At 38.6% G+C, this 23,774-nt stretch overlaps 4 protein-coding genes and 4 non-coding genes across 16 annotated transcripts in view; 6 read left to right on the top strand and 2 right to left on the bottom strand.

Annotated features, from left to right (window-relative positions):
• Nucleotides 1-35: 35 nt before the first annotated feature.
• Nucleotides 36-7,753, top strand: GNL3 (G protein nucleolar 3). Its single transcript, XM_011378406.2, has 15 exons — nucleotides 36-189; nucleotides 838-896; nucleotides 1,308-1,445; nucleotides 1,549-1,662; nucleotides 1,819-1,902; nucleotides 2,606-2,738; nucleotides 3,503-3,615; nucleotides 3,862-3,979; nucleotides 4,451-4,538; nucleotides 5,050-5,224; nucleotides 5,358-5,500; nucleotides 5,582-5,718; nucleotides 5,809-5,990; nucleotides 6,255-6,324; nucleotides 6,414-7,753. Exons 1-15 carry the CDS (start codon nucleotides 177-179, stop codon nucleotides 6,488-6,490), a joined length of 1,644 nt encoding a protein of 547 aa, XP_011376708.1. The 5' UTR covers nucleotides 36-176; the 3' UTR covers nucleotides 6,491-7,753.
• On the top strand, nucleotides 2,780-2,851 carry LOC111730881. The gene has a single exon (XR_002776850.1). It is a non-coding gene; the product is annotated as a small nucleolar RNA SNORD19 (small nucleolar RNA).
• LOC111730885 lies at nucleotides 3,661-3,741 on the top strand. Its single transcript, XR_002776853.1, has one exon. It is a non-coding gene; the product is annotated as a small nucleolar RNA SNORD19B (small nucleolar RNA).
• On the top strand, nucleotides 4,292-4,367 carry LOC111730883. Its single transcript, XR_002776851.1, has one exon. It is a non-coding gene; the product is annotated as a small nucleolar RNA SNORD19 (small nucleolar RNA).
• On the top strand, nucleotides 4,919-4,995 carry LOC111730884. Its single transcript, XR_002776852.1, has one exon. It is a non-coding gene; the product is annotated as a small nucleolar RNA SNORD69 (small nucleolar RNA).
• Nucleotides 6,733-17,785, bottom strand: GLT8D1 (glycosyltransferase 8 domain containing 1). Of its 9 annotated transcripts, none has more exons than XM_011378408.2 (10): nucleotides 17,592-17,785; nucleotides 13,075-13,128; nucleotides 12,889-12,987; nucleotides 10,762-10,975; nucleotides 9,303-9,420; nucleotides 8,994-9,078; nucleotides 8,724-8,836; nucleotides 7,636-7,802; nucleotides 7,405-7,517; nucleotides 6,733-7,241 (listed from the first exon to the last, which is right to left on the bottom strand). In XM_011378408.2, exons 2-10 carry the CDS (start codon nucleotides 13,088-13,090, stop codon nucleotides 7,051-7,053), a joined length of 1,116 nt encoding a protein of 371 aa, XP_011376710.1. In that variant the 5' UTR covers nucleotides 13,091-13,128; nucleotides 17,592-17,785; the 3' UTR covers nucleotides 6,733-7,050. The 9 variants fall into 9 exon arrangements, with proteins under 9 accessions (XP_011376710.1, XP_011376709.1, XP_011376711.1 ...); XM_011378407.2 differs by lacking the exon at nucleotides 17,592-17,785 and adding an exon at nucleotides 17,384-17,558; XM_011378409.2 differs by lacking the exon at nucleotides 17,592-17,785 and adding an exon at nucleotides 15,166-16,245.
• Nucleotides 15,663-19,341, top strand: SPCS1 (signal peptidase complex subunit 1). The gene is made up of 5 exons (XM_023522319.1): nucleotides 15,663-15,708; nucleotides 17,840-18,105; nucleotides 18,475-18,534; nucleotides 18,615-18,634; nucleotides 19,201-19,341. The coding sequence occupies exons 1-5, from the start codon at nucleotides 15,663-15,665 to the stop codon at nucleotides 19,202-19,204; spliced, it is 396 nt and encodes a 131-aa protein (XP_023378087.1). The 3' UTR covers nucleotides 19,205-19,341.
• Nucleotides 19,342-21,469: 2,128 nt separating this feature from the next.
• The window catches only part of NEK4 (NIMA related kinase 4), a 33,087-nt gene continuing 30,782 nt past the window's right edge, over nucleotides 21,470-23,774 (bottom strand). The window contains exon 15 of the mRNA XM_023522318.1: nucleotides 21,470-22,933. Within this exon, the coding sequence (XP_023378086.1) occupies nucleotides 22,841-22,933 (93 nt within the window). The 3' untranslated portion in view covers nucleotides 21,470-22,840. The remainder of the gene's footprint in view (nucleotides 22,934-23,774) is intronic.

Raw genomic sequence — 23,774 nt, 5'->3', positions numbered from 1 at the left:
GAGCGAACCCGGCCCCTCGCGACACTGCGTGCGCGCGCACGCGGACCGGATGCAGCGCGCTTTACGGCGGCAGCGTGAGTGCGTGACGCTCGCCGGTGTTCTCAGTTCGCACGTGGCACCGGCGGGGGCACTTGGTAGACCGTATCGTTGCCGTTACTGCGGTTCCCACCTCCAGAATGAAGCGACCGAGTGAGTGTGGTAGCAGAGGCGGGGGTGGAGGGGCCTCTGTCCCTGATAGTCGACGAACCCATCAGGGCGCTTTTTTCCGGCTTGGTGTCTTTGGAAATGGGGACCTGCGGGTAGACCGTCGGTCATCGTCCTGATTCTGCGTATAACCTAGGGTTTGAAGGCCCCACATTAACCGCGAGCCCATGGTGCAGAATGAGGGCTGGGCCCCAGAGATGGATATCAGGCCAGACTCTCGTGAGGAAACAGCGTCTGAGCCAGGTTTAGTGCCGAACTTTTTCTCTTCTACGGCCCCGTTCAGTCTGGCCCCAGCGAGGTCTGAGAACCGCCTCTCAAACCCACTGTTCGTTCCTACCTTGTGACTGGTGTAGTTTGACAAGAAGTGGCTCTCGTTTTGGGTCTTACACACTCCTGAGTACTATCCCAGTCCAATATGAGAAGAGTGGGAGCAGGGGAGTTGGGCTTTACTCTGGATCTGTTGAGTCAAATTTTCTGGAATTTGAGAGTGGCATGTGTATTTTTATTGTGTCCCCACGTAATTCTTTATGTTGAGAGCTTATTAATTACTTAACACAAAAAGGGACGTGACCCCACAGCACACCAAAACTTGATCATTTGTGTCTAATCTTTTTGTGATGTATTTCTTTGCAGAGTTAAAGAAAGCAAGTAAACGCATGACCTGCCATAAACGGTATAAGATCCAAAAAAAGGTAAGTCTTGTTTATGGGGGAGCTATACCAAATATAATGCTAAACTGATTTCTGCCTCACTTCTCCAGAAGGAGGTTTGGGTAACTATGATTTCTTCTCAAGAAATGGAGGTTGGATACATTACCATGACACAAATTCTCAGGCATCAAGAATCCATCCATAGGAAAATTTAGTAATTCAGTGAATGATAAGAAAGTTTATAACTTTGATCAACATGTTAACAACCTCTGCAAAAAGAATCTGGTGATGTTTTCTTGCTGTTTCATACATAAATGTGCACCTCTGTGTGATACAATTAAAGGTCCATTTTTCTGGGTCATTTTACAGGTATAACCAAACTGCAGTCAGATTAGTTTCTCACAGGAATTGTGTAATATTTTTGTAAACTAATAAAAATTTTTATTATGATAGGTACGAGAGCACCATCGAAAATTGAGGAAGGAGGCTAAGAAACGGGGTCGCAAGAAGCCTAGGAAGGATCCAGGAGTTCCAAACAGTGCTCCCTTTAAGGAGGCTCTTCTTCGAGAAGCTGAGTTAAGGAAACAGCGAGTAAGATACGTTAGCTGAAATTTTCAACAAGTGTTGTTTATTTCTTTTAAAGTAAAATGACAATACCATGTCATTTGGGCTCACCTGGTTCTCTTGGACACAGCTTGAAGAACTAAAACAGCAGCAGAAACTTGACAGGCAGAAGGAACAGGAAAAGAAAAGAAAACTTGAAACCAACCCTAGCGTTGAGCCACCTAATATGGAACCTGTGAAGAAGGTACGATTAGGTTTCTTTGTGAATGAGATAACTTATAGAAGTAAAAGCACATAACTAGGGCAGGAGTTTAAATATCCCTAATCAGCCATGAGAAACAGATAATAAACTGCTGAACTTCTAATTTTGTGTCCTTTTTCACTTGTCTTTATCTTTTAGGAATTGGAGCAATGCAACGCTAAGAACAAAGCAAAGTTGGGCAAACAGAATCCAAAGAAGTTGTATTGTCGGGAACTTAAAAAGGTATCTTAGTCTAGGTCAGTGTTTAAAAATGGTACTGAGATTTAAAATACTAGTCATTCCTTTTTCCTGACACCAACCTTGTAAAGTTGGAAGTGGAATTCACTTGAGTTGGAAGGAAGACTTCAGCAAGTTGGCTTATCCTTTTTAGGGCTTTTCTGTGATGTTTAGCTGAAAGAAATATTCGTTTTAAATTTTTGCACAGGAATAGTTCCCAATAGCATGATTTACAAAAGTGGTGGTTTACGTTAAAGTAACGTGTTAACATAGTAGTTTTTAAAATAGAGGGAAATACATCAGAGTAAGCAGTGTGAAAAAGAGTCTTTAAAGTACTTTGTTGAAACTAAGTGAAGGAGATCACTTGTTTTTTCCTAGCTCACTTTCTCCCCCTGTGAATAGAACTTGTCTATGCTTCTCAGAAGCTTTTGGCAGGGCCATGAGAGCTTATCCAGCTACTCAGTTCACTACGAGAAGGTTATTCAGACAGTGGGGATGTTTCTGCTTTTGAAGTCTACTTTAATGAGAGGCCAGAGGCTACCAAGCAAACCTGTATTTTATTTTCCTGTGAGAAATGAACATTCTTCATACCAAAGTGAATAAATGAGATCCCACACAGCTCACCCTGTTGTAAAGTGGATGCCAGTATACTTGTGTGGAGGGTGTTCCCAAAGAAAAGGATGGTCTTTTGATAGTTCTACCTTGACAGGTGATCGAAGCTTCAGATGTTGTGCTGGAAGTATTGGATGCCAGAGATCCACTTGGTTGCAGGTGTCCACAGATGGAAGAGGCCATCGTCAAAAGTGGACAGAAAAAACTAGTACTTGTATTAAATAAATCAGGTGAGCAAAAGGGATGCCTTTTGTGTTCCATACGCACTAGTGAGGTATGATGAAATGAACAGTCTGATTGTCACTGAAGACTGATAAGATCCAACTCTGACCTCAACAAAGCCAGTGCATTTACTCTCTTGTTGCCAAAGACAGTGTTGGGCAGTGGGGTGGGGCTGTTTTTCTACAAGTGCTTTGACTGCCTTCCAATGTTCTTTTTCCATTCAATGCTTACCTTATTTAAGAGTGTAAACTCCCATACTCAGCTTATTTTGCAATATATTTCACATAGTAAGTGAAGACAATGTGTGATTCCCCACACCTGCACAGTGCTGATAGTATTTGGATGAAATGCATAGTTATGTGTCTGAGTTTGAGCAGCGAGAATAAGAGAACCCAGAATAGAGACCTGTGAAGCAGAGGTAATACTGGGATCTGAAATTACTATTGGAGTCAGTAAACATGGCTGCTATTGGAGTGTAAATTCTGGAAACATAGCCATAAGGTTAGTAGGGTAATAATCTAGAGGTTGACTTAATCCTGAAAGGGTGGGCAGTACAGAGGAGAATTGAAGCAATACACAGTTGTAGATATTGAACTCTGTTAAGGGCAATATGGTGGAGAGATAACCCTCATTCCATCTTTCAGTTAAATCCTTTGTGGGGAGGAAAAAAGGGAAAAGGCAAACGAGAGAGCCATAATTTACCAGGTTTTGCCAATTCATCTCAACAAAATAACCAAATTCCAGCATGTGTCTTATTCCTAATCCCTATCAGACTTGGTACCAAAGGAGAATTTGGAGAACTGGCTAAATTATTTGAAGAAGGAATTTCCAACAGTGGTGTTTAGAGCCTCAATAAATCGGAAGGACAAAGGGAAGATAACCAAGGTACCCTTTATTTTCAGTAGTGAGAAGTGTGCTTTTCAGATTTTTGGATGGCTGAAATATGATGAGTATACAAAATCTTGATAAAAAATGAGAACATATAAGATCCAACTCTGATTTCATCCAGAGGTAATCTGAAAAGCAGTAGAGTGTGGTAATTTTAACAGCTGGGTTCTGGAGCCAGATTTTTGAGTTTTGTATAGTTATCAAAAGTAGTTAAAACTAATTACTTGAAATTTTAATGTGAAGGTAAGGAGAAAAGCTGCTCCATTCAAAAGCGAAGCCTGTGTTGGGAAGGAAGGTCTTTGGAAACTTCTTGGAGGTTTTCAGGAGACTTTTGGCAAAGCTCTTCAGGTTGGAGTAGTTGGTGAGTTTCAATTCAACATATTTTGTTTTAATCTCTTAAGTGCCAAGAATTTTTCCATGTTAAGAGTATATGGGGTTGTTGCTAAATAAAGGGCTCGTTTAAACACTAGGTTCTTGCCCACCTTACCAAACATACACATACATGCGACATAAAAACAAATTTTAAGTAATTGTTGCCTGTTTTTATTTTTATTTATTTAATTAATTAATTTATTTTATTTTATTTTATTTAGCCAGCTGGGCACTGTAGGAAGTTGGCTTCTAAAAGCTCTTGGTTTATTTGAAATAATCTTTTCCTACTCATTACTTAGGCAAGATATGAGGATGCTAAGATTGGTCTTAGTGTTGAAGTGAAGACACTCAGATCCAACTCTGATCTTGCTGTAAACATCAGGCAAGCATGAAATAAGCAGTGGAAATGTTATAATTACCAGTACATAATGCCTTTTGTATGGGGATTTACCATTTGTAGGTTTCCCAAATGTGGGGAAAAGCAGCATCATCAACAGCTTAAAACAAGAACGGATATGTAATGTCGGTGTATCCATGGGGCTTACAAGGTAAACTGAGTTGTTCCATAATTGTAATATTTCATGATGAATAAATATTATTTGATTTGGCTAGCTTAAGAAAGACAATTTCGCATTCTTTAGAGGTGTCAGTGAAAGGAATAAGGGTTAAGGGAGTGCTAGGTTTGAGGAAGAATTAGAGTGGAATAACTGCCCATAATCTGGTTTGAAAGACATAAACAAATAGATTCTAAGCTGCCTCAGAGTAAGTGATGCTTGAACCTGGCTTGGAAATGAATACAAGTCTGCCAGGTAGAAGAGAGGAAATATGGCAGAGGAAACAAAACAGCATGTGTTCACGTCAATATATAAGCTATATAACACTTGTTTTTCTTTAGAAGGGGATGGTGTGATGTTAATGATTTTAGATAAACATGAAGCAAATGATGATAATCTGGATCTGACGGACTGTGCTGAGTTTGTTCAATCCAACCCTGAGCTTCGTGTTGTCTCGTCCTCCACATAAACTAGTACCCTCATCAATTATCATCTCTTATTCCAGGAACATGCAGGTTGTCCCCCTGGACAAACAAATTACAGTCATAGATGGTCCAAGTTTCATTGTGTCTCCACTTAACTCTCCCACTGCACTTGCTCTGAGAAGTCCAGCAAGTATTGAAGTACTAAAACCAGTGGAGGCTGCCAGTGCCATCTTGTCCCAGGCTGATGCTCGACAGGTAAAAGAACCCTTTTCCCCTAGAGCTCTATTTTCTCTTTCGTCTTACGCATTTTAGGTAGGAATTTTCAAAGTTGTTTACACAACCACATTGTATCCAACGAGTGATAGTTTTTCTTTTTTTTTTTTTAAAGGTAGTATTAAAATTCACTGTCCCAGACTTTAAGAATTCTCTGGAATTTTTTACTTTGCTTGCTCAGAGAAGAGGACTGCACCAAAAAGGTGGAAGCCCAAATGTAGAAGGTGCTGCCAAACTACTATGGTCTGAATGGACAGGGTAAGTTTTCTTTCTTGGCATTTTGGTGACCAAATAGGATAAAGAAACTGATTTTTGACAAAATCTTATTTTTAATACCAGTGGCTCCTTAGGTTATTATTGCCACCCCCCTACATCCTGGACTCTTTCTCCACATCTTAATGAGAGCATTATGACAGACATGAAATGGGGCTTTAATCTAGAAGAACTGGAAAAGAACAATGCACACAGCATACAAGGTAAGCAAGGATTGCGCTTGATTGCTGTCTTCATTAGCTGACAGCCAATAAAGGTCTCATCTGTTTACATGTACTGTGTTCCTTTCCTAGCCATCAGGGGCCCTCGTTTAGCCAGTAGCATCCTTTTCCAGTCCTCAGGGATGACAAATGGAATAATAGAGGAAAAGGACATACCTGAAGAATTGCCAAAACAGAAAGAGAGGAAGAAGGAAGAGGGGGAGGACTATGAAAACATGGACAGTGACCAGGAAAGTGTTAATGAAGAAGTTGATGTAAGTATGTTGTCTAAATTATTTAAGTTGAAATTTTCCAACATTATAATGTAAAACAAATGGGAAGAGGCTGAAGGTAGAAATAAAATATTTCATAACAGACTATCAAAAAGCCCCATACAATTTAGGTATTTAAGTCTTCTAATCATTAGTCTTAGTTTCATGCATCCCATTACGTGTACTTTCAGATACTTTTCCTAGGTACATAGTTATTTAATGAGCAGACAGTGGCTACTAATATAGTAGTTTTTCTTTGTCCCACAGGAAGAAGGCTCAGACATCACACCTGTCAAAGAGGCCTGGGAGGTACTACTACCTGAGGAGTCTCAAGCAGGTGAGTTGGGTGGTAGGGTCTTCCAACAAACCAGTGTGGTATGAAATAGTTTTTACTTTTTTTAACCTCACTTTTCTTTCTTCATATAGATGAACAGTTTGCACAATGTATTTTGGATAGAATGACTGAAGATGATGCTTACGACTTCAGTACAGACTATGTATAACAACTTTGTTCTCTTATAAGGGTTTTTTTCCTTTAACATTTTGAACAGACTCCTAGGCTGTTCTATGTATAATGTACTAGCGTTTGTAGTATGACATAAGCTGTGTAAATTTTGTAAATGTGTATCATGAAATTCATTTTAAAAAATCAAGCAATGTAGAAAGTATCTGAATTCCATAAAGACACATCTTATACAGTGAATGGGTAGAAGTATGCTTACCTGGAAGCAAAAAATCAAACCAATGAAAAATGTAGGTTTCATTTTATTTAAAGATCAGGCCACAGGTTACAAAATTAAAACCAAGTAGTAGTGTTGAACTGGCCGTACTAGCCCTTTGAGTCTGTTCACCTCTGGTCATTCAGCACTGTAGTAAGCAAACACTTGGTAAGGCAGATGGAGACGTATAGTCTTTTATCTTGGAGGCTGACTGCCAGACAGTGTAGTCTGTCCTCTTTACCCAGCTGAAATGTCTCTTTTTCCATGAGTTACTGTTACTGTTACTTTCCATACATACTATCTTCCAGAATTTCCTGAGAAGTGCTTATAGCACAAATTATATTTTATTTTATATTTGAAATCTCCATATGTCTTCGGATTAGGCTGAATTTGCCTGTTGGGTCTGGAATATACCATTTTTCCCAGATATCAGTATATGAAGCAGTTCTTCCCCATGGCTTAAAGTGCCCATTCCAATGGAGTAACTTGGCAGCTTTTACAAACTGGGGTGAATATCGTTTTCCAGCACTGGAGCCTTATGTTGAGAGAAAAACAGCCAAATGATTGTACTAGTCAGACATGACAATGCCATATCAACTGGAGAAAAGGAAAACTGGATGTATCCCATCCCTGAGGACAGTCCTTTAGATACTTAATTCTTTATTAGCTTAGGCTTTTGATTAATTATTTCTACTTACCAAGGTGGCGGACGTTCCACATTGGGTCAATAGTGGAGTGCTGTTGATAAAATACAATCAGCAGAGGAGGTGTTGTGATGCTGCCAGCCAGTGTTCTACTATACAGTCCTTCTCTTGGTGGGACAGATTAACAAACGTAAGCTGTTAGTGAAGAATCCTGACCAATTCCTATCTTTGTATTTCAGGGTTGAAATACAAGAGTTTTCACAGTTAGGGCAGTTTTATACTTACTTTACATTGAGTTTCATCCATTTTTCCAGTTGGTTGGTTATATTCTGTCTTTTCCATTCTGTTAAGTTTGCAACGAAAACTCCAGGATTAAATGAGCAAGTACTGGCTTTCATGGAAAGCTTACGGATTCTTTCCTTTTTATAGTCAAGGTATCCAATGTAATTGTACTAAAAACAAATGGAATATATAGTATGTTCACTGCTTCAAAGAATAGATACATATAGCCATGTACCACTTAATGACAAGGATATATGTTTCTGAGAAATGCATCATTAAGCAATTTTGTTGTACAAACATCAGAGTACACTTAACAAACCTGATGGTATGGCTCACTACATACCTAGGCTATAGCCTATTGCTCCCAGGCTATAAATCTGTACAGTATGTCACTAGACAAAACACATGATTAAATCTGGATTTTTTTTTAAGTGATGCAATCAAGACAGTAAACATGAGGTATGATGTAGGTATAAACAGGTATAAACGCAAACTGTTTTACAGCAAACTCTAAGTAGGAGTAAACTTCAATAATATAGTATAGTAAATACATAAATTAGTAACAGTTATTTATTACTATGTATTGTATATAATTACATGTTCTATACTTTTACATGACCTGCAGAACCACAAATACAATTAATGCATTGCGCTTCAACATTAAGATAGCTATGAGGTCACTAAGCAATTAGGAATTTTTCAGCTCCATTATAATCTTATGGGACCACCGTTGTAGATGTGAAACATCCTTGTGTATTGCATGGCTGTAATTTGATAGCCAGTAAAAAAGGAATGCTGCTTATTAAATTGACTTCAGGTTATTAGCAAAGGGCTCTACATAAAGCAAATTAAAGTGACATTTGAGATTCCAAGTTAGGTAGAATGGGGAACTAAACATTAAGCCAGATGTTCAAGGAGAATTAGGTTGCTAAGTCCATGAACTGATCTATAGGAAAGGCTTGAATTCTGAGATAATTGGGGAATATAAAATGCAGCAAAAAAAAAAAAAAGTTCCCTGATTTTACTGCCTCTCCCCATTAACTGCTTTATAAGGCGCAGAGTATTTGCAAGGGGTCTAATTAGTAATTTACCTGGTTCCCTGCTCCACGGATGACAACTTTAGTGGAGGCTGAGTCACAATCTTCTGAAAATGCAGCTGCATGTCCTGGCTTCAGTGGTGTATTGTAGAGGGCAAGAATATCACCTGAAATACGTATAAGATTTACACTTTGAATTGCCTTGTGATTCTCTATCTTTCCCACTTCCCAGGATGACTTTTTATAGTACACCAAAAATAAGACAACCACTTCAGCCCACACTCTGGATGGGGAACAGCACTAATGGGTGACATTCTTTGTTACCTTGTACAATTACATCATCATCCATATATATGGCCTTCTTTGCACTGGGAACCAGAATTGGCAAATAGAACCTTGCAAAGGTTAACTGAGAAAGAAAAAGGAATGAGGCATTGGCATAGGTTCATCAGTGGCTGCACTTTAACTTACTAGAAATCTGCAATGCTCTACCTATGCAGGAGAAAGCTGAAGTTCTCTTGGAATTGCCCGGGCCTGGTCCCAGAGAACTACCTGCACAATACCCACAATTACCCAGATATTCCAATCATTTCCTAATACTCCCACATACAAACAAGGATGCACGGAACTCACTGGTTTTATGGATTGCCCCTGGTCAGGATCCTCCTTTACTTTCCCTTCCAAAAGCTTAGTGTCAAAATTCACAATTTTGTACCTGATGCTTTTCAGGGTATTACTACCGAGCCAGGACCTGATGAAAATAAAGCACCAAATATGTTTTAAATAATCATGTCCCCAAACCACAGCCTTTTGTGCCTTCCAATGAGGGCATAATCTAAGAGGAACTCTAGGTACCAAATAGGTGTTTCTCAAGCCTCTTCACTTCCATGAGCTTTGGTTTCCTCATCTGAAGTAAGAGTATTCCCACTAAAGTCCCTTCTTGAACCAAGATTCTGTAGTAACATGCTACCACAAGGCTCATACTTTTGATCACTCTTCTGACACTAAAACTGTAGAAAAACTCACTATGGAACTCAGAACATCCCATCACCACATGGACCATTCAGTGTTTATCCCTCCAAATAACATGGGTGAAGAAAATGAGTATGACAGTGAAAGCTAATTAACAAAACGTAATACAGACCCATTCACTGTGATGACAAGTAATTCCTCCACCTGAGTCTAAGGAACTGCCTATAAGAAAAGTCAGTGTTCCTAAAAGTACTGAACATTTTTCCTAGGTTTATTTTGATTCAGCGTTTTGTGAACACAATGTCATTATATAGACTATTTTAAGGTAATAATTGTTTCTACATTATAATGGTTTCTGTTTTTAAAATATGGAAAAATAATTCACAACTTTCACTAAATATAAACCAAGTTGAGAAAAGAACAAGGACAAATGTTTTAGAACTTTGACAGCTATTAGACTATTAGACAAGATGTTTCTCGGAATAAACTTTGTAAACCTTAAGTCAAAGCATTTTCAAAACAGATGAGACTGTCCATTAGTTTGGGTTACTATTATTAATCACAATTAGTAAGGATTATATACTGAGCATGATTATGTGCTAGGTGATTTTTATATTTTTTCCCACGTAACACAACAGTCCTCTAAGTTGGGTATTTTTTGCCCCATATTTACAGTATAGATGAAGAAACAGGCTCCAAAGGATTGGTTCCCCTATCACTCTGGAATTTGTATGAGTGTCTATGCTCATTTCACCACAATACCTTGCCATTGCTCCCACATCCTGTCTCTCTAGACCAGAGCTACTCAGAGCATGTTCATGAGTCAAGGAACTTGTAACAGGATATAAGTCAACATATTGCTTCCTTCATTGAGAAAACCTTATTACCAAAAAAATTTAAAAAAAAATAACAGCTTAACAGAGTACGTAGTAACACAGTTGATTTGTATCTTGGCACAAGTTCCTCATATAATAGTTTCTGCTATCACAGGGACAGGTTCATGATTCAATCACATAGAAAAACATACATGCAGCTTACATGTGGTATAATCAATCATACAGAAAAAAATATATACTTATAGAGCATCCTCTAGAAGCATAATCAGGCAAGCAGAGCTCACCGGAGATGGTCTGCTGTACCATTGAGTGTAACAATGTAGAAAATCACATTGGATCGAGTATTGTGCTGAATGCTGTTTATGGCTGCAATGGTCCCCCCAAGCCTATCTTCAGATGCAGCAATGACCACAGGAATCTCTTCTTGTTTCCCGTCTACCGCATGTCGGGGAGCATTTGGGACAAAGTCTATGGGCTGAAGCCCCACAATTCCTGAATCTGCAAAAAATATACACAGGAAGGTACTGTGATACAAACACAATCTCATGAGGCTTTGACACAAAGCCCAAGACATGAAAAGAGAGAAGGTGAGGACTATGATGCTTGTTTACCTTATTCTAATCCATTACAATGTAAAGCATACGACCTAGAAATTGTATGCTTTCCTACATATAACCAGGTTATTGGAAAAGCAGAAGCAGCATTTAAAAAAAAAAAAAAAAAGGATGACAGAATTCTGATACACTATGGTGGGAGTAGAATCTTTCTAGAATGTATTTTGGCAATTTGCATCAAGAGTCTTAAACAGGTACATGGCCTCTTACCCAATAATTCCCCTTGTTTCTCTTAAGGACAACTGAGAGGTAATGAAAAGCCACAATTTTATGTACAATTGTGAACAGATTTTAAAAAATGGTTTTTCGAGCCATGAATTATGTCCCATGGAATTATGTCCAATAAATAGGCATGAAATCAATTTGGTGAGTCATGATCAGAATTTGAGTAGAAAAACAGTTTCTCAATTGGAATGTAATACTGAATTAAAAAATGTCAAGAGTGCATCACACACAGCAACTCCACATATTGTTTCATAAACCTTCCTTTTTGCCTCATATTCATTTACTCATCATTGAACACTGAGCGCCTACAACATGACAGGCATTATCTAGGAACTGGGGTTATAGCCATGAATAAAATAGACAAATCTCTACCATCATGAAAGGCAGAGAGATGATAAGCACATATATTTGCATATGTGTGTGCTGCATGTAATGCATTTCTTGTGGGGTTACCATGAAGTCTGAAAGTCATACCAAAAGACTTTCTTGCTTAAACAAACAAATGGCTTTAAAGTTGCATACGAAGAGTTTCTACTATCACTGTGACATACTTAGGATATAATCACATGGAAAAACATGTCATATGTGCAGTTTATATATAGTATAATTTCAACTTTGTAGAAAAAATACATATTTTTTTAGGTTTTTAAGGCCAAATTTTTATAATAGTTATCTCTGGGCAATTATCATTTATTGAATAAATATTTACTGAGCACCTATTACGTAGCAGCCATCATCCACAGGCATGGGAGATAAAGCAGTAAACAAACTGCCCTCATGGAGCTTCAGTGCTAGTTTCTTTTTTATAAATGTCCTAATTAGCAGCAGGCAGTCCTTTACAAACATATATGCATATGTATAAATACACACAGATGTATATACACAGCTATAAAACATACTATCAAAGTACTCAGTGAAAGTCAGGGGAGAGCTATTAGTCTTTTCTTGCTCTGGTCAACTATGGTAGGGGGCAATCCAATAATTTTTGACAAGCACTGTGAATCCTCAAACATCCCTCAACAACGTAGAATAGTACGAACAATTTTAAATAACTGGCAAAGGAATTATTTAATAAAGTGTGATTTTTGTAAACATTCGACGAGCCCTTATGGTTTTATTATTAGAGTCCTGTTGATACAGTTCCACAGGTTACAGGAAAGTAACAGGTGAAGGAAAGTAACCACACTGACACTCTAGTGAACACAGCAAACATTAAACACCAGTGACACTCAACTGTCACTACCACCACCTAAAGCTCAACTCTGCTGAAATGTGAGCAAATAGCAGCCCGCGGAGGATCCTCTAAGGTGTCTGATTTGGGGAAAAGGGATCTTTGGTTAGAGCAAACCTTTAGCAAATAACTGCACAGCAGGGAGAAGAAGCAGGGGTTGGGGGGCACTGCAAGAGCACAGTGAATACCACCATGCCATATCCCAGAGGCTTTCAAAGCTTTTGTAAGTGAACGAAGAAAGCTTTCTTGTCATTTAACCTAGTGATAATAACTTAGGATGTGAGACACAGGGAACCCCAGGTCTTCAACAGATGCCAAGGCATCAGTAAGGGTTCCCATACCTGAAACTTCATTCCTTAGCAAACTGCTCAGGCTGAGGAAGTTATGGTGCAAAATCAGTAAGAAGAGAGCAACAGCCAGGACCAGGATGACGATGTTTACTAAAACACAGAAGGGAAAAGCCTGCATTACATTTCTTTACCTTTTGACCGGGAATAAAAACAACACACCTTGTAGCAAAAGCGTACCTTTACGGAATGACATCTTTCTCTTCTATCTTACATAAATATTAGTTATTAACCCTACAAAACAAAAACAAACCCCCAAAGTCAGTGGGTATATGAGAATAGCCATCAAAATGCTTAAACACTTTCATTCAGGTAGAAACGAGCAGTGCATACTTTTCTGTCAGGAACTTTTTTTTTTTAATAGATGGAGATAGAGAAAGGGAAGAGGAGTGGGACAGGAAGAGAGATTGAGAGTTTCCTCACTTTATTTTTATTTATTTAAATTCATTGAGGTGACATTAGTTAATAAAATTAAGAAACTCATGTTGAATTAATAGTTTCCAAGAACCCAATTTGGGATCTGAATTTTTTTTCAGTAGTCATAATAAAATACTTCCAAATAACTTGGAAAAATAAATAGCCTTGTACATTATATGCCACCAGATTAAAAGCAAAAGAAATTCTACCAAGAAGAATACCTGGGGTACAACCACTATGGAAATATTATCTGAATAAATTTCTACTTAAAATTCCTTGTTAGACAGGGACTCAGTTGTCTACAATCAAGTAACCTGAAATCAGCTTTCCGAGATGTATTCTATTCCCCTTTAATTGGATCAAAGAAGGTGGGGGCTGGGGAAGAACATTTTTTACAATCATTTAAAACTATAGCAGAAAAAAAACTATAGCAGAGAAACACAATTAGAAAAATTCACAAAATCCAATCCTATCAAAAGTTTAGAGTGCTATTCTCAAAATTAAAATCTGCTAAAGAAAAAGTGAGCTTCTTCCTGTGGCTTCAGCTCTGTTGGTTAATTACCCATCTCTTAAGAAAGTGGTGTCTAATACTGTTACTCTGCCTGTGGCCTATGCTCCCTAGCTCCTCTGATGCCTTCACTTTCAAAACAAATTCAGTAGAAACAAGATTGTAGGTGGAATCTAATTAAACGATTAGATTTCTACAATCACTTCTGGGAAATGTTTCCTTAAAAACAGATTTTAAACAATTAAGATATTGCGATCCTACATTTGAGAACTTTACCCTTTCTACTTCATCGTCTCCCGTAAGTACCTAACATTTACAAAGGGCTATTAATTTTACAAAGCATTTTCGAATACAGCGTATTTCTAAAATCAAAATGTTTTAATTAATTTAATCTTAAGTAAAGTGTGTGTATATTAGGCACTTGATTTCTCAAGGCCTTTGAAGAGAGAATATATTGAAGGGCTGTTTAAAACAATGAGAATCACAGGCCAGATTACAAATTTGGGAGAAAATAATTCAGACTCCCAAACAACAATCTAAAATACTCTCTCTCCCCCTTTACCTCTTCTTTCCTTCTAGAGCAGTATATATAAAGTACATTATACCAATGAACTCATTATCTAAAGAATACACATCACTATATATTCTATCACATTGTGGGCTGAGCCTTACCTATAGAAGCTGGCAGATTGGGAGTTGCTCAAAGTTCTAACATCTACCTTGGTGGAGCCAACTTCTACCAAGACTAGAAAATACTGTCTCACTCAAATAAATCATTTAATTAACAGTACAAGGCACAGAGTTTTTGCTCAATAATGTTCAGTAACAGTTACTTACAGGTAGTACGTGCATCTCGAGGCACATGTATTTGTGCTATTTCGGTTAGCTAGTCACAAGAAAAACACAATCCTCACTGGTATTTGATGTATTTAAGTAGATTAGCATGGCAGAAATCATTTGCTCCTAAAACTCTTCCTTTGTTATCTATATGCGAAATGCCAATTATATCTGATCCATAGTTCCTTTCCTGGTGCTATTCCTGGTAACATTCTTTGATATGGTTAGAAATGCTCAAAACGAAACTGCATGTAGACCCTGAGATGTATAATAGTGGCTCATATTTTTGTAAGACTACACAACAGTGTACGATTTGATCGGCAATATTCAAAGTGTTCATTATGAAAATTAGTTTTTAGAAACTTTAAAACCTTCACCTTCCCAATTTACTTACAAAACACACACACTCACGCAGGGCAGGCACACCCAGAAATATGTGCGAAAGAAAATTTTTTTTTAACTTGCTAGTTATCTGCATTAGTACCTACTTTTTCAGCAGCTGTGCTTACCTCTTCCGCTTTGCTTTGTACATCAAAGGCCATTCCATCAATGCTCTGCAATCTATCCTGTAACTGTTTCCTTGGTTCAGCATCAGCAAACTCTCTCTCTGCTGGATCACACCCATCAGTATATTATCATGCTCTAGTAATTTCCAGTTAATTAAAAAAAAAAAACAAAAAACACTACTCCTCCACCCCAGCTGACACACAAATCTATTTCTCTACAACTCCTCTCTCAAATCTTTAAGGGATTTAAAGTCTCTAGCTCCACTTCCTCTCTTGTTCTCTTTAGCCTCCAACCAGACTTCTCTCCCTACTGCTCCATTCCATCTCATCTTGTCAAGGTCACCAAAGACCAAGGTCATTTTTCTGTCCTCTTCTTACCCATTTCCTAAGAAGCCATCAGGGAAGTTCACCACTCCTGCTCCTCAATTACAAGATCTCATTTGTTTGTTTATTTCTGTCTTCCCCAACTAGTATGTCAGTTCTATGAGAACAGGACCTCAATGAAAGTGTTTACTGATGTATCCTCTTCACCTAAACTAAATGGCAGTAGGCATGTGATATTTGTTGAACGATCTTGTTAATCTAGGAGCAAGGCTAGTGATTCTTGGCTCAGAAAGAGAATGCAATCTTTGATAATCATGAAAACAAATTCCAACATTAAGGGCATGGATGGATTCCAATAGAGATGTCTCTCAAATGGAGCAGACAATTCCCTTTTCCCATCTTATTTTTATAGCTCAAATATCATGAAGTCTCCACAACTATTGCCACCCTGTGAAGTGCATTTAAAGAGGGCTAACACAGAGAGACATGTCTATTTCTACCTGCATAAAAAAATTCTGCACTAAGGATATTCGCTCCCTTACCTGTTCATCTAGCTAGCTCTTACCTGGCTTTCAAGAGTCAAGGGAGCCTCCCCCAAACTCTACTTTCAGCTGCACCTCCCCTGAGTTCTCGCCTCTCCTGGGCCTCCATATCTGAGTAAATCCAGCTGTCACATATTTCTGGGGTAATGTAACTGTCTCCCTTGACACATTCTGGGGTCTAGGAAGGCAAGGACCTGGTGTTTGTTGGTCACAGCCATATCCTCAGCCCTCTTCCTGGCGTGCGCCCCCCCCCCCAACACAAACACACACGATGTTGTGAATGTTTGCTGACAGCATGAATGAGGGTGGCAGCCACACACCAAGCACTGCCTTGGGAGTGCTTAGAATCCCTCTGTTAAAAAAGAAACCCTCATACGCTACTGGTGGAACTGCAAATTGGTACAGCCACTATGGAAAACAGTATGAAGAGTCCTCAAAAAACTAAGAATTGATCTACCATATGATCCAGCAATCCCTCTACTCGGTATTTATCCCAAAGACTTGAAAACCCATATCCATAAAGACATTTGCACACCGATGTTCATAGCAGCATTATTCACGGTGGCCAGGACACGTAAGTAACCAAAGTGTTCTACACTTCAGTTGGATAAAGAAGCTGTGGTACATATATACAATGGAATATTACTCAGCCATAAGAAGAGATGAAATACTGCCATTTGTGACAACATGGATAGTCCTCAAGATAATCATGCTAAGCGAAATAAGCCAGACAGAAAAAGTTGAATACCACATATCACTTATATGTGGGATCTAAACCTAAAAGCAACAAATGAACAGGACAGAGACTCATGGACATGGACTATATAGATCAGTGGTTACCAGAGGATAGGAGGTGGTTGGGGGGAAGGAGGTAGACAGGATAAAGGGAGTCAAATGTGGTGACATGGGAGGTGAACACACAGTGTAAATATAAATATACATACATATATATGCGCCTTACTGTTAAAGTGTTGAGCTGAAACTTACTGGATTTTATTAACCAATGTCACCATAAAAAATAATAAAATAAGAATCTCTCTATTTGTGACCATTATGTGCAACATAGCATAGAGGCCAAGGAGCCAGCTGGGATCCATAGGCTTGGGTTCACCAGAACGGTTTCTCTCAGAAACATGAGAACCCCCACCCGCACCCACCCCTGTGCGGGGATTCCCTTTCTCTCGAGGATACGAACTAGGACAGTTCCCTTTAAATTCCAAGGGTCAATGGGTCCCCCTGACACTTAGGACTTATAAGGGTGTGACGCTCAGGGGATTCACCCCAGGCCCATACAGACTCCGAGTTAGGGTTCCAGCAAGCCGTTACCCTCCGACGCTCCCGGCGTCCGCTCTTACCTGCAGGCGGAGGAGGAGCTGCTGCCCGCGTCCCGGCCCGCCCCGCCAGCTCAGCGCCCGCGGCGCAGGCCCCGGAACCCAATCCGCCGCCTGTCCGCCTCTGGTACCCGCACTCCAGACTAGTCCCGCTCACCCACTAGTTTCCCAGCCACCACGCAGCCCCACAAGCCCCAGCTCGCCCACCGAGCCTTCTGCGAGAACGTCATACCAAACAGGCGCCGCCGGGCAGCCCCATTGCTGGGGTCCTCGCAGAGAAAAGCCCGTCACCATAGAAACGGTGCGCGCGCCGGCAGCCGTTAGGCCGCGGAGGCGCAGTCCCGGACAGTTTGTGGGGCCAGGGCTGCGGTTCCCAGCACCCATCAGCTCCGACGGCGAACCCGTCACGGGCGCGTGATGGCTCCGCTCGGTCGCCATCATCACAACCTCAGCCCTCGAGAGCAGTGCACCCGGCTCCAGCCGGCTCGGAAAGCACAAGGTGCCTAGCAGTTGCGCGGGGCGGGGCCTCGCGCCGTCTGGGTCTGTCCGAGACATCCGCTTCCGGGGCTGCGGCCATCGCACTCCCTACCTCCGCAGGCCGATCTAGCTGTATCCGCGACCGGACCCCATTCGCTACAGTCTCTGAGTCGCGACCAAACTCGCCTCGCTGCTCGCCTCCAGCACGCCGCTGTTTACCTCCTCAACTAGTCATGCTGGAGCATCTGAGCTCACTGCCCACGCAAATGGTGAGAGTGGGGACCGCCTCAGCCCCAAGATCCTCGCACGCCGCTCGCCACTTTTGGAAGCTTTGCAGCTCTTGTCCGAGACCCACCCGCTGCATCGTTGTTTCTGGCCCGAACGGCCGCCTTACACTGTCTTCCCCATATTGTGCCTCCTGGGTCCCCTCCTCTCTTACTCCGCCAGAATCTCCCTGCCTGTGTTTCGTTAGGATGCTTCATTTCCCCCGGGAAACCTAGCATTTCATTCCTTGCCCAGGTCCTTGGGGGTAGTCCCTGATGTTTGAGTTGCTCTGTGCCAAAGTTGTGAGGCCAGGGCTGGAATCGTACCTCTTCGGTGGGGGAACCAATTCCTGCTTTGCTCTCCTTCACCTCTAGGATTACAAGGGCCAGAAGCTAGCTGAACAGATGTTTCAGGGAATTATTCTTTTTTCAGCAGTAAGTATTGGTTTTGCATAATCTTTTCTTTCAAAAATTTTCCACCTCGTCTGACTCTGTTTAATATACTTTGTCTCTAGATAGTTGGATTTATCTACGGGTACGTAGCTGAACAGTTCGGGTGGACTGTCTATATAGTTATGGCCGGATTTGCTTTTTCGTGTTTGGTAAGAAATTCGTGGGTGTTTGGATGATAGTGGCATCTTGGGTTTTCTGAATTGGGTTGGTTTGGGCGGACCTCTTAGTGAGAACCGGCACCAACTTATCCCTTATCCTTTCCCATCAACGTTTCCCCTTGTTATCAAGGGAATAGTAGAATGTCAAATAGTGTCAGAAAATGGATGTAAGCTGCATAAAAGAATACATACAGCTCATTTATTTTGGCAGCTGCTCTAAGCATTGATCTTAAGGTCAAAGATAGCAGGAATTTATTAGGTCTTCATGTTGCTCCCTCCTCACCTTTTAGCTTTTAAAGCCCTTTGTGTAAATAGTGAGGCTTGTTCCCATCATTTAAAGTATCTTCTCGGGATGGTAGGGAAAAGGGTGGCACAGAGTTTTCATAGGGAGTGTCAGTTGTGTTTTGACCTTTAAGAGTCATTTGGGAACCAGGCATTATACATATGCTTTTTCATGGCTGTAATTGATATATTTTGTTTTCTGGCCTAGCTGACACTTCCTCCATGGCCCATTTATCGGCGGCACCCCCTCAAGTGGTTACCTGTTCAAGACTCAGGCACAGAAGACAAGAAACCAGGGGAAAGAAAACTTAAGAGGCATGCTAAAAATAATTGATTGGAGTTTTCATGATTTAGCTTTACTGTTGCACCTGCTTTTGTGTCGTGTGAGATGAGCTCAATTTTCACACCCAAAACACAAGCTAAAAACCACCTATGCTCTTATGGTACAGCTGTGTATAGATTTCGTTTTCAGTTTGTCACTTCTAACTCAGTTGGGCTTTCATTTATACATATTTTAGATCTCTTCATAATCTTCTGAAATGGAGAACAGAAAATACAAGTATGCAAAGTTTCTTTCAGGTTACAAAAATAATGAATATATGCCTCAGAAATGATAGTACAATTTATCAAAGTTTTAGAATTCATTATTAGTTAAACTGTTATAATATTTCTAATTAAAACTCAGTGCAAATCTATGGCTAGAGTCTTTTGTTCATTGTTCTGCAAGACTAATAAAAGCCAATGTTAGATGTTCATGGTTCTGAAAATGTCAGTACCATTTCTATTTTCTGTAGCTTCAAGTTCCTAATATATTTCTTAACAGTAAGCACCTAATGAAAAAATTTACTAATGTAAATTTGTGATAAAGTAATATTTAGTACTCCTAAAATAAGGCTGTTGTTAAGCAGAAAACATTTAATTATGCTTTACCTGAGGTGGACCAAAGTGAAAACCTATGAAGCTATAAATTCCTTTTAAATTTTCCAGAGAGCCGAAGAGAAAATATTCTAAAGGTCTTGTGTGAGGGATGGAAGTAGAAGGGTTATTAGAGATAATATTCTATTTCTCAATACCAGGATATAGGACTTAACTATGAATCTAAAAAAGCGGAGCAAAGACCTTAATACAGCAAAAGTCAGGAGAGATTTTTAAAAAATAAGGAAAATTAAGAAGGTAGAAATAAGACCAAATGTATCAGTAAATATAATTAATTGGGATTTAAAAGGGAGGAGCCCCCAGATAGGGTTAAAATCAAGTTCCCTCATTTTCTAAAAATGATACCCAAAGGTCAAAAATAAGACAAGGATAACTAGGCAGGTACAGGCAGAAAGGATGGGTAATAGTGAAAGAGTCAGATACTTGATATCAAAGCATTAAATGGGGGCAAAAGAGGGACATATAAACTGCCAAGATATTACTGTGGTGAATTGGGCATTGAATAAGACATGAAATACATAAAGAATATTACCAATAAGAGGCTACATTCTTGGTAGGGGACCAACACTGTGCCTTTCTGATTTCGATCAAAAGGACAGGTGACCGATAGACTTTTGTAGTTGTTCTCTGTAGCTGGAATATCTTCCATTAGATATACATGACTTGTTCACTCCTTTCATTCAGGTTTCTAACCAGATGTAACTATAGGAAGCATTTCCTATTACCCTATCAAAATAAAGTGGTATGCTCCTCATTCTATATCCACTTAGCCTACTTTATTTTTCATGACATTTAGTATATCTCACAGTGGATATTTGTTAATTGTCTTCTGTAGAATGTAAGCTCCATGGGAACATGTTTTGCTCACTGCTCTTTGCCCAGTACCTACAAGAGTATATGATATGACACATAATAGGTGTTCAGTAAATATTAATGAGAGCTGCACTGTGCAATATGGTGCCACTAGTCAACATTTATTTACATTTAATTAAAAATTTGAATTCTCAGAACTAGACTAGTGGCTTCCATATCAGACAGTGCAGATAAAGGACATTTACATCACAAAATTCTATTGATCAGGTCTTCTATAGACTTGAATAATATTTAATTGACAAATGATACTGTTATGTGCATAACAATTCAATTTTATTGAATGCCCATATTATTGATCATTCCAGTAATGAACTATGTACTGAATCACATGGAAAAACAATTCTAAGAAACAGGTTATACAGGTCATAGTACCAACATTGCAATGTAGCTGGAGCAAGAAGATTATTTCCTTGGCTTTCTAAATATATAGAAATTAAGAAACACTTCTAAAAAAGAAAATCAAAACCAGAATTACTACTTAGAAACTGATGTCTAAAAGAATATCATAGTCTGAAATGTGGCCACAGTATAGTGAGAAGAAAATTCAGTCTTAAAAATGTGTTTTATAATTAAATAAGATGAAAAGTGATTAAGCATTCAAGAAAAAAAAATAAAAGTAGTATGAAAACAATGTTTAAACAGAATAAAAATACACAAAACAGGAATAATAAAGTATAGGAGAGATTTTTTTATTCTAAGAAAATAATATATACAACTTCATACCAATAAGAAAAGTTAAATCAATGACTTTCCAAAAAGATACAGACTTCTGAAACATGCAAGAAATGGTGAATAGCTCATGAAGACAAACAGTTTGCCAAAGATTTTTCCCCAAGTGGGCATTGGGACTTTATAATTTTATAGTTGAGTTCTAACAAACCCTTCAACGTAAACAGAAGAGGTCTCAGAAACCAGGCTATGAGCATTATAAGAGCAGGGAGTATTGTTTTATTCACCACTATATCTCTAGCTCCTGGCACAGTACCTGGCGCACAGTAAAAAAAACTAAAAGGTCTGTTAAGTGACTGGAAAGCAAACAGAGTATGATGTGTATTTTCAAAAAAGGGTAAGATACATTTTTAATTATAAAAACTAAAAACATTTCTGGAGCAGAATTCATTTGTAGAGTCCCTTGAATTCAGAAGTGAAAATTTAGTAATCAAGACTTTTATAAAAACTTTCCTAGGTGGGCATTACCCCTTATTAAACAATTAATAAAATATGTGATATACAAGCATACATTTAAAACATGGGAAGACAATATCTTGATGTATAAGAAGCCAAACTTCAAGAGACAAATATGTCCGTAACTAAAAGGAGCTGCACTCTACTTATAAATTGCTCAACTGGAAAAGGAATTAGTGTTTAAGAAATGTTTTCACTAATGGAAAAATAAATCTAAAAACACCAGCATGTAAAAACATTGATTTACAGAGCCAAAATATCTCTTAGTTTCAATTCTTGTATACCCTAAACAAAGTGCATATTACATGAAAATAAAATGTTAAAAGACTATAAATATGTAAAGAAGTAATTCAGTTGCTCAGGTATTAGATACAGCTTCATATTCTTTGTCTAATCCCAGAATTGTAAATTGGCTTTTTAAAAAAATGACTGATCAACTACTACATAAGGTAATTAACAATGACAAGTAGTATCACTAGACATACTATGTCATTTATTTCTATTGCTTTTATCACTATAAGATAATATAAAATTTCCAATATTATATGGTCCTGTATTCAAGCTAATTAGTACCTTAAAAAAAGTTCTAAGTATAAAGTTGGTGATTTAAGGCTCAGTAAACAGTAACCAAAGTCTTAGATTTTTCCTCATAAAGAGAATAAGCTAGACAATGTTTTTTTTTCTTTCTTCTGTGAGCTCGCTTCTTTTACTCTGTTCTTTTTTTTTCCAGTAAAAAAACCCCAAAGAGAAGGACAGTGAATGGCCTCCAGCCATGATTATAGGTTTGTTTCTGTGTATGCCAAAAACCTTTGAATGTAGGTCTTTTAATTCTGGCAGCAGATCAGAATTAATTCTCAAAAATTCACATTTTCTTCAAAAAATTTCAACTGGCGAGCTTTCACACTGTAAGTAGTATATTTTTCACCCATGTGCTCCTGTAAACGTACCTATTTGGGAAACAAAAAAATTAATATGCAATAGGAAAAATATTTCTGTGAACTTAGAAGGGCTTTTCTAAGCATGATACCAAAGTCCATGTGGAAACCATATGGAAAAATGCTGTTATGTTTACATAAAGTTGAATTTTAAGATATCAAAAAAATAAAATCTTAAAGAGCAAACTAGGGAAATATTTTCAACATACATGCCAAAAATTAATACCATTAATATATTAAAGAGTTATTAGAATCAACAGAATATTAGAATATTAGAATTGATAAAACAAAATCCCAGATAATTCATTAAAGACATTTACAAAATAATACAAATGACCAATTAACATACAGAAAATTCACTGACTAGAAATCAAGATAAAACAAAATCCCAGATAATTCATTAAAGACATTTACAAAATAATACAAATGACCAATTAACATACAGAAAATTCACTGACTAGAAATCAAAAAATTTACAGTATGACACAATGTTTGACTGTTGAAAGAAATGCCTGAAATTAACACCTAATAATGTGTTAAACAGTCATGCACCTCCTGATAACAATGCACTGAAAAGGACACAACATCACTTCTGTGGTATTCTTGCCAAAAATGTATAATTTGAATCTATTCATGAGGTCAGACAAATCCAAACTGAGAAGCATTTTATAAATCATATGGCCGATACTCTTCAAAAATGTCAAGGTGATGAAAAACAAAGACTGAGTAACTGTTCCAGATTTAAGAAGAGAAAGCAACTAAATATAAAATGTAATCCAAATTGGTTTCACATCTGGCATGACAGCATGAAGAGCTCTGCAGCCCCCTCCTCAGTGAAATGGGAAAATTATTT

This window comes from Pteropus vampyrus, unplaced genomic scaffold, assembly GCF_000151845.1.
Source record: "Pteropus vampyrus isolate Shadow unplaced genomic scaffold, Pvam_2.0 Scaffold337, whole genome shotgun sequence".
Taxonomy (NCBI): Eukaryota; Metazoa; Chordata; class Mammalia; order Chiroptera; family Pteropodidae; genus Pteropus; species Pteropus vampyrus.
Note: the sequence above shows the minus strand (reverse complement) of the source record. Positions and strands in the feature narration are given on the sequence as shown.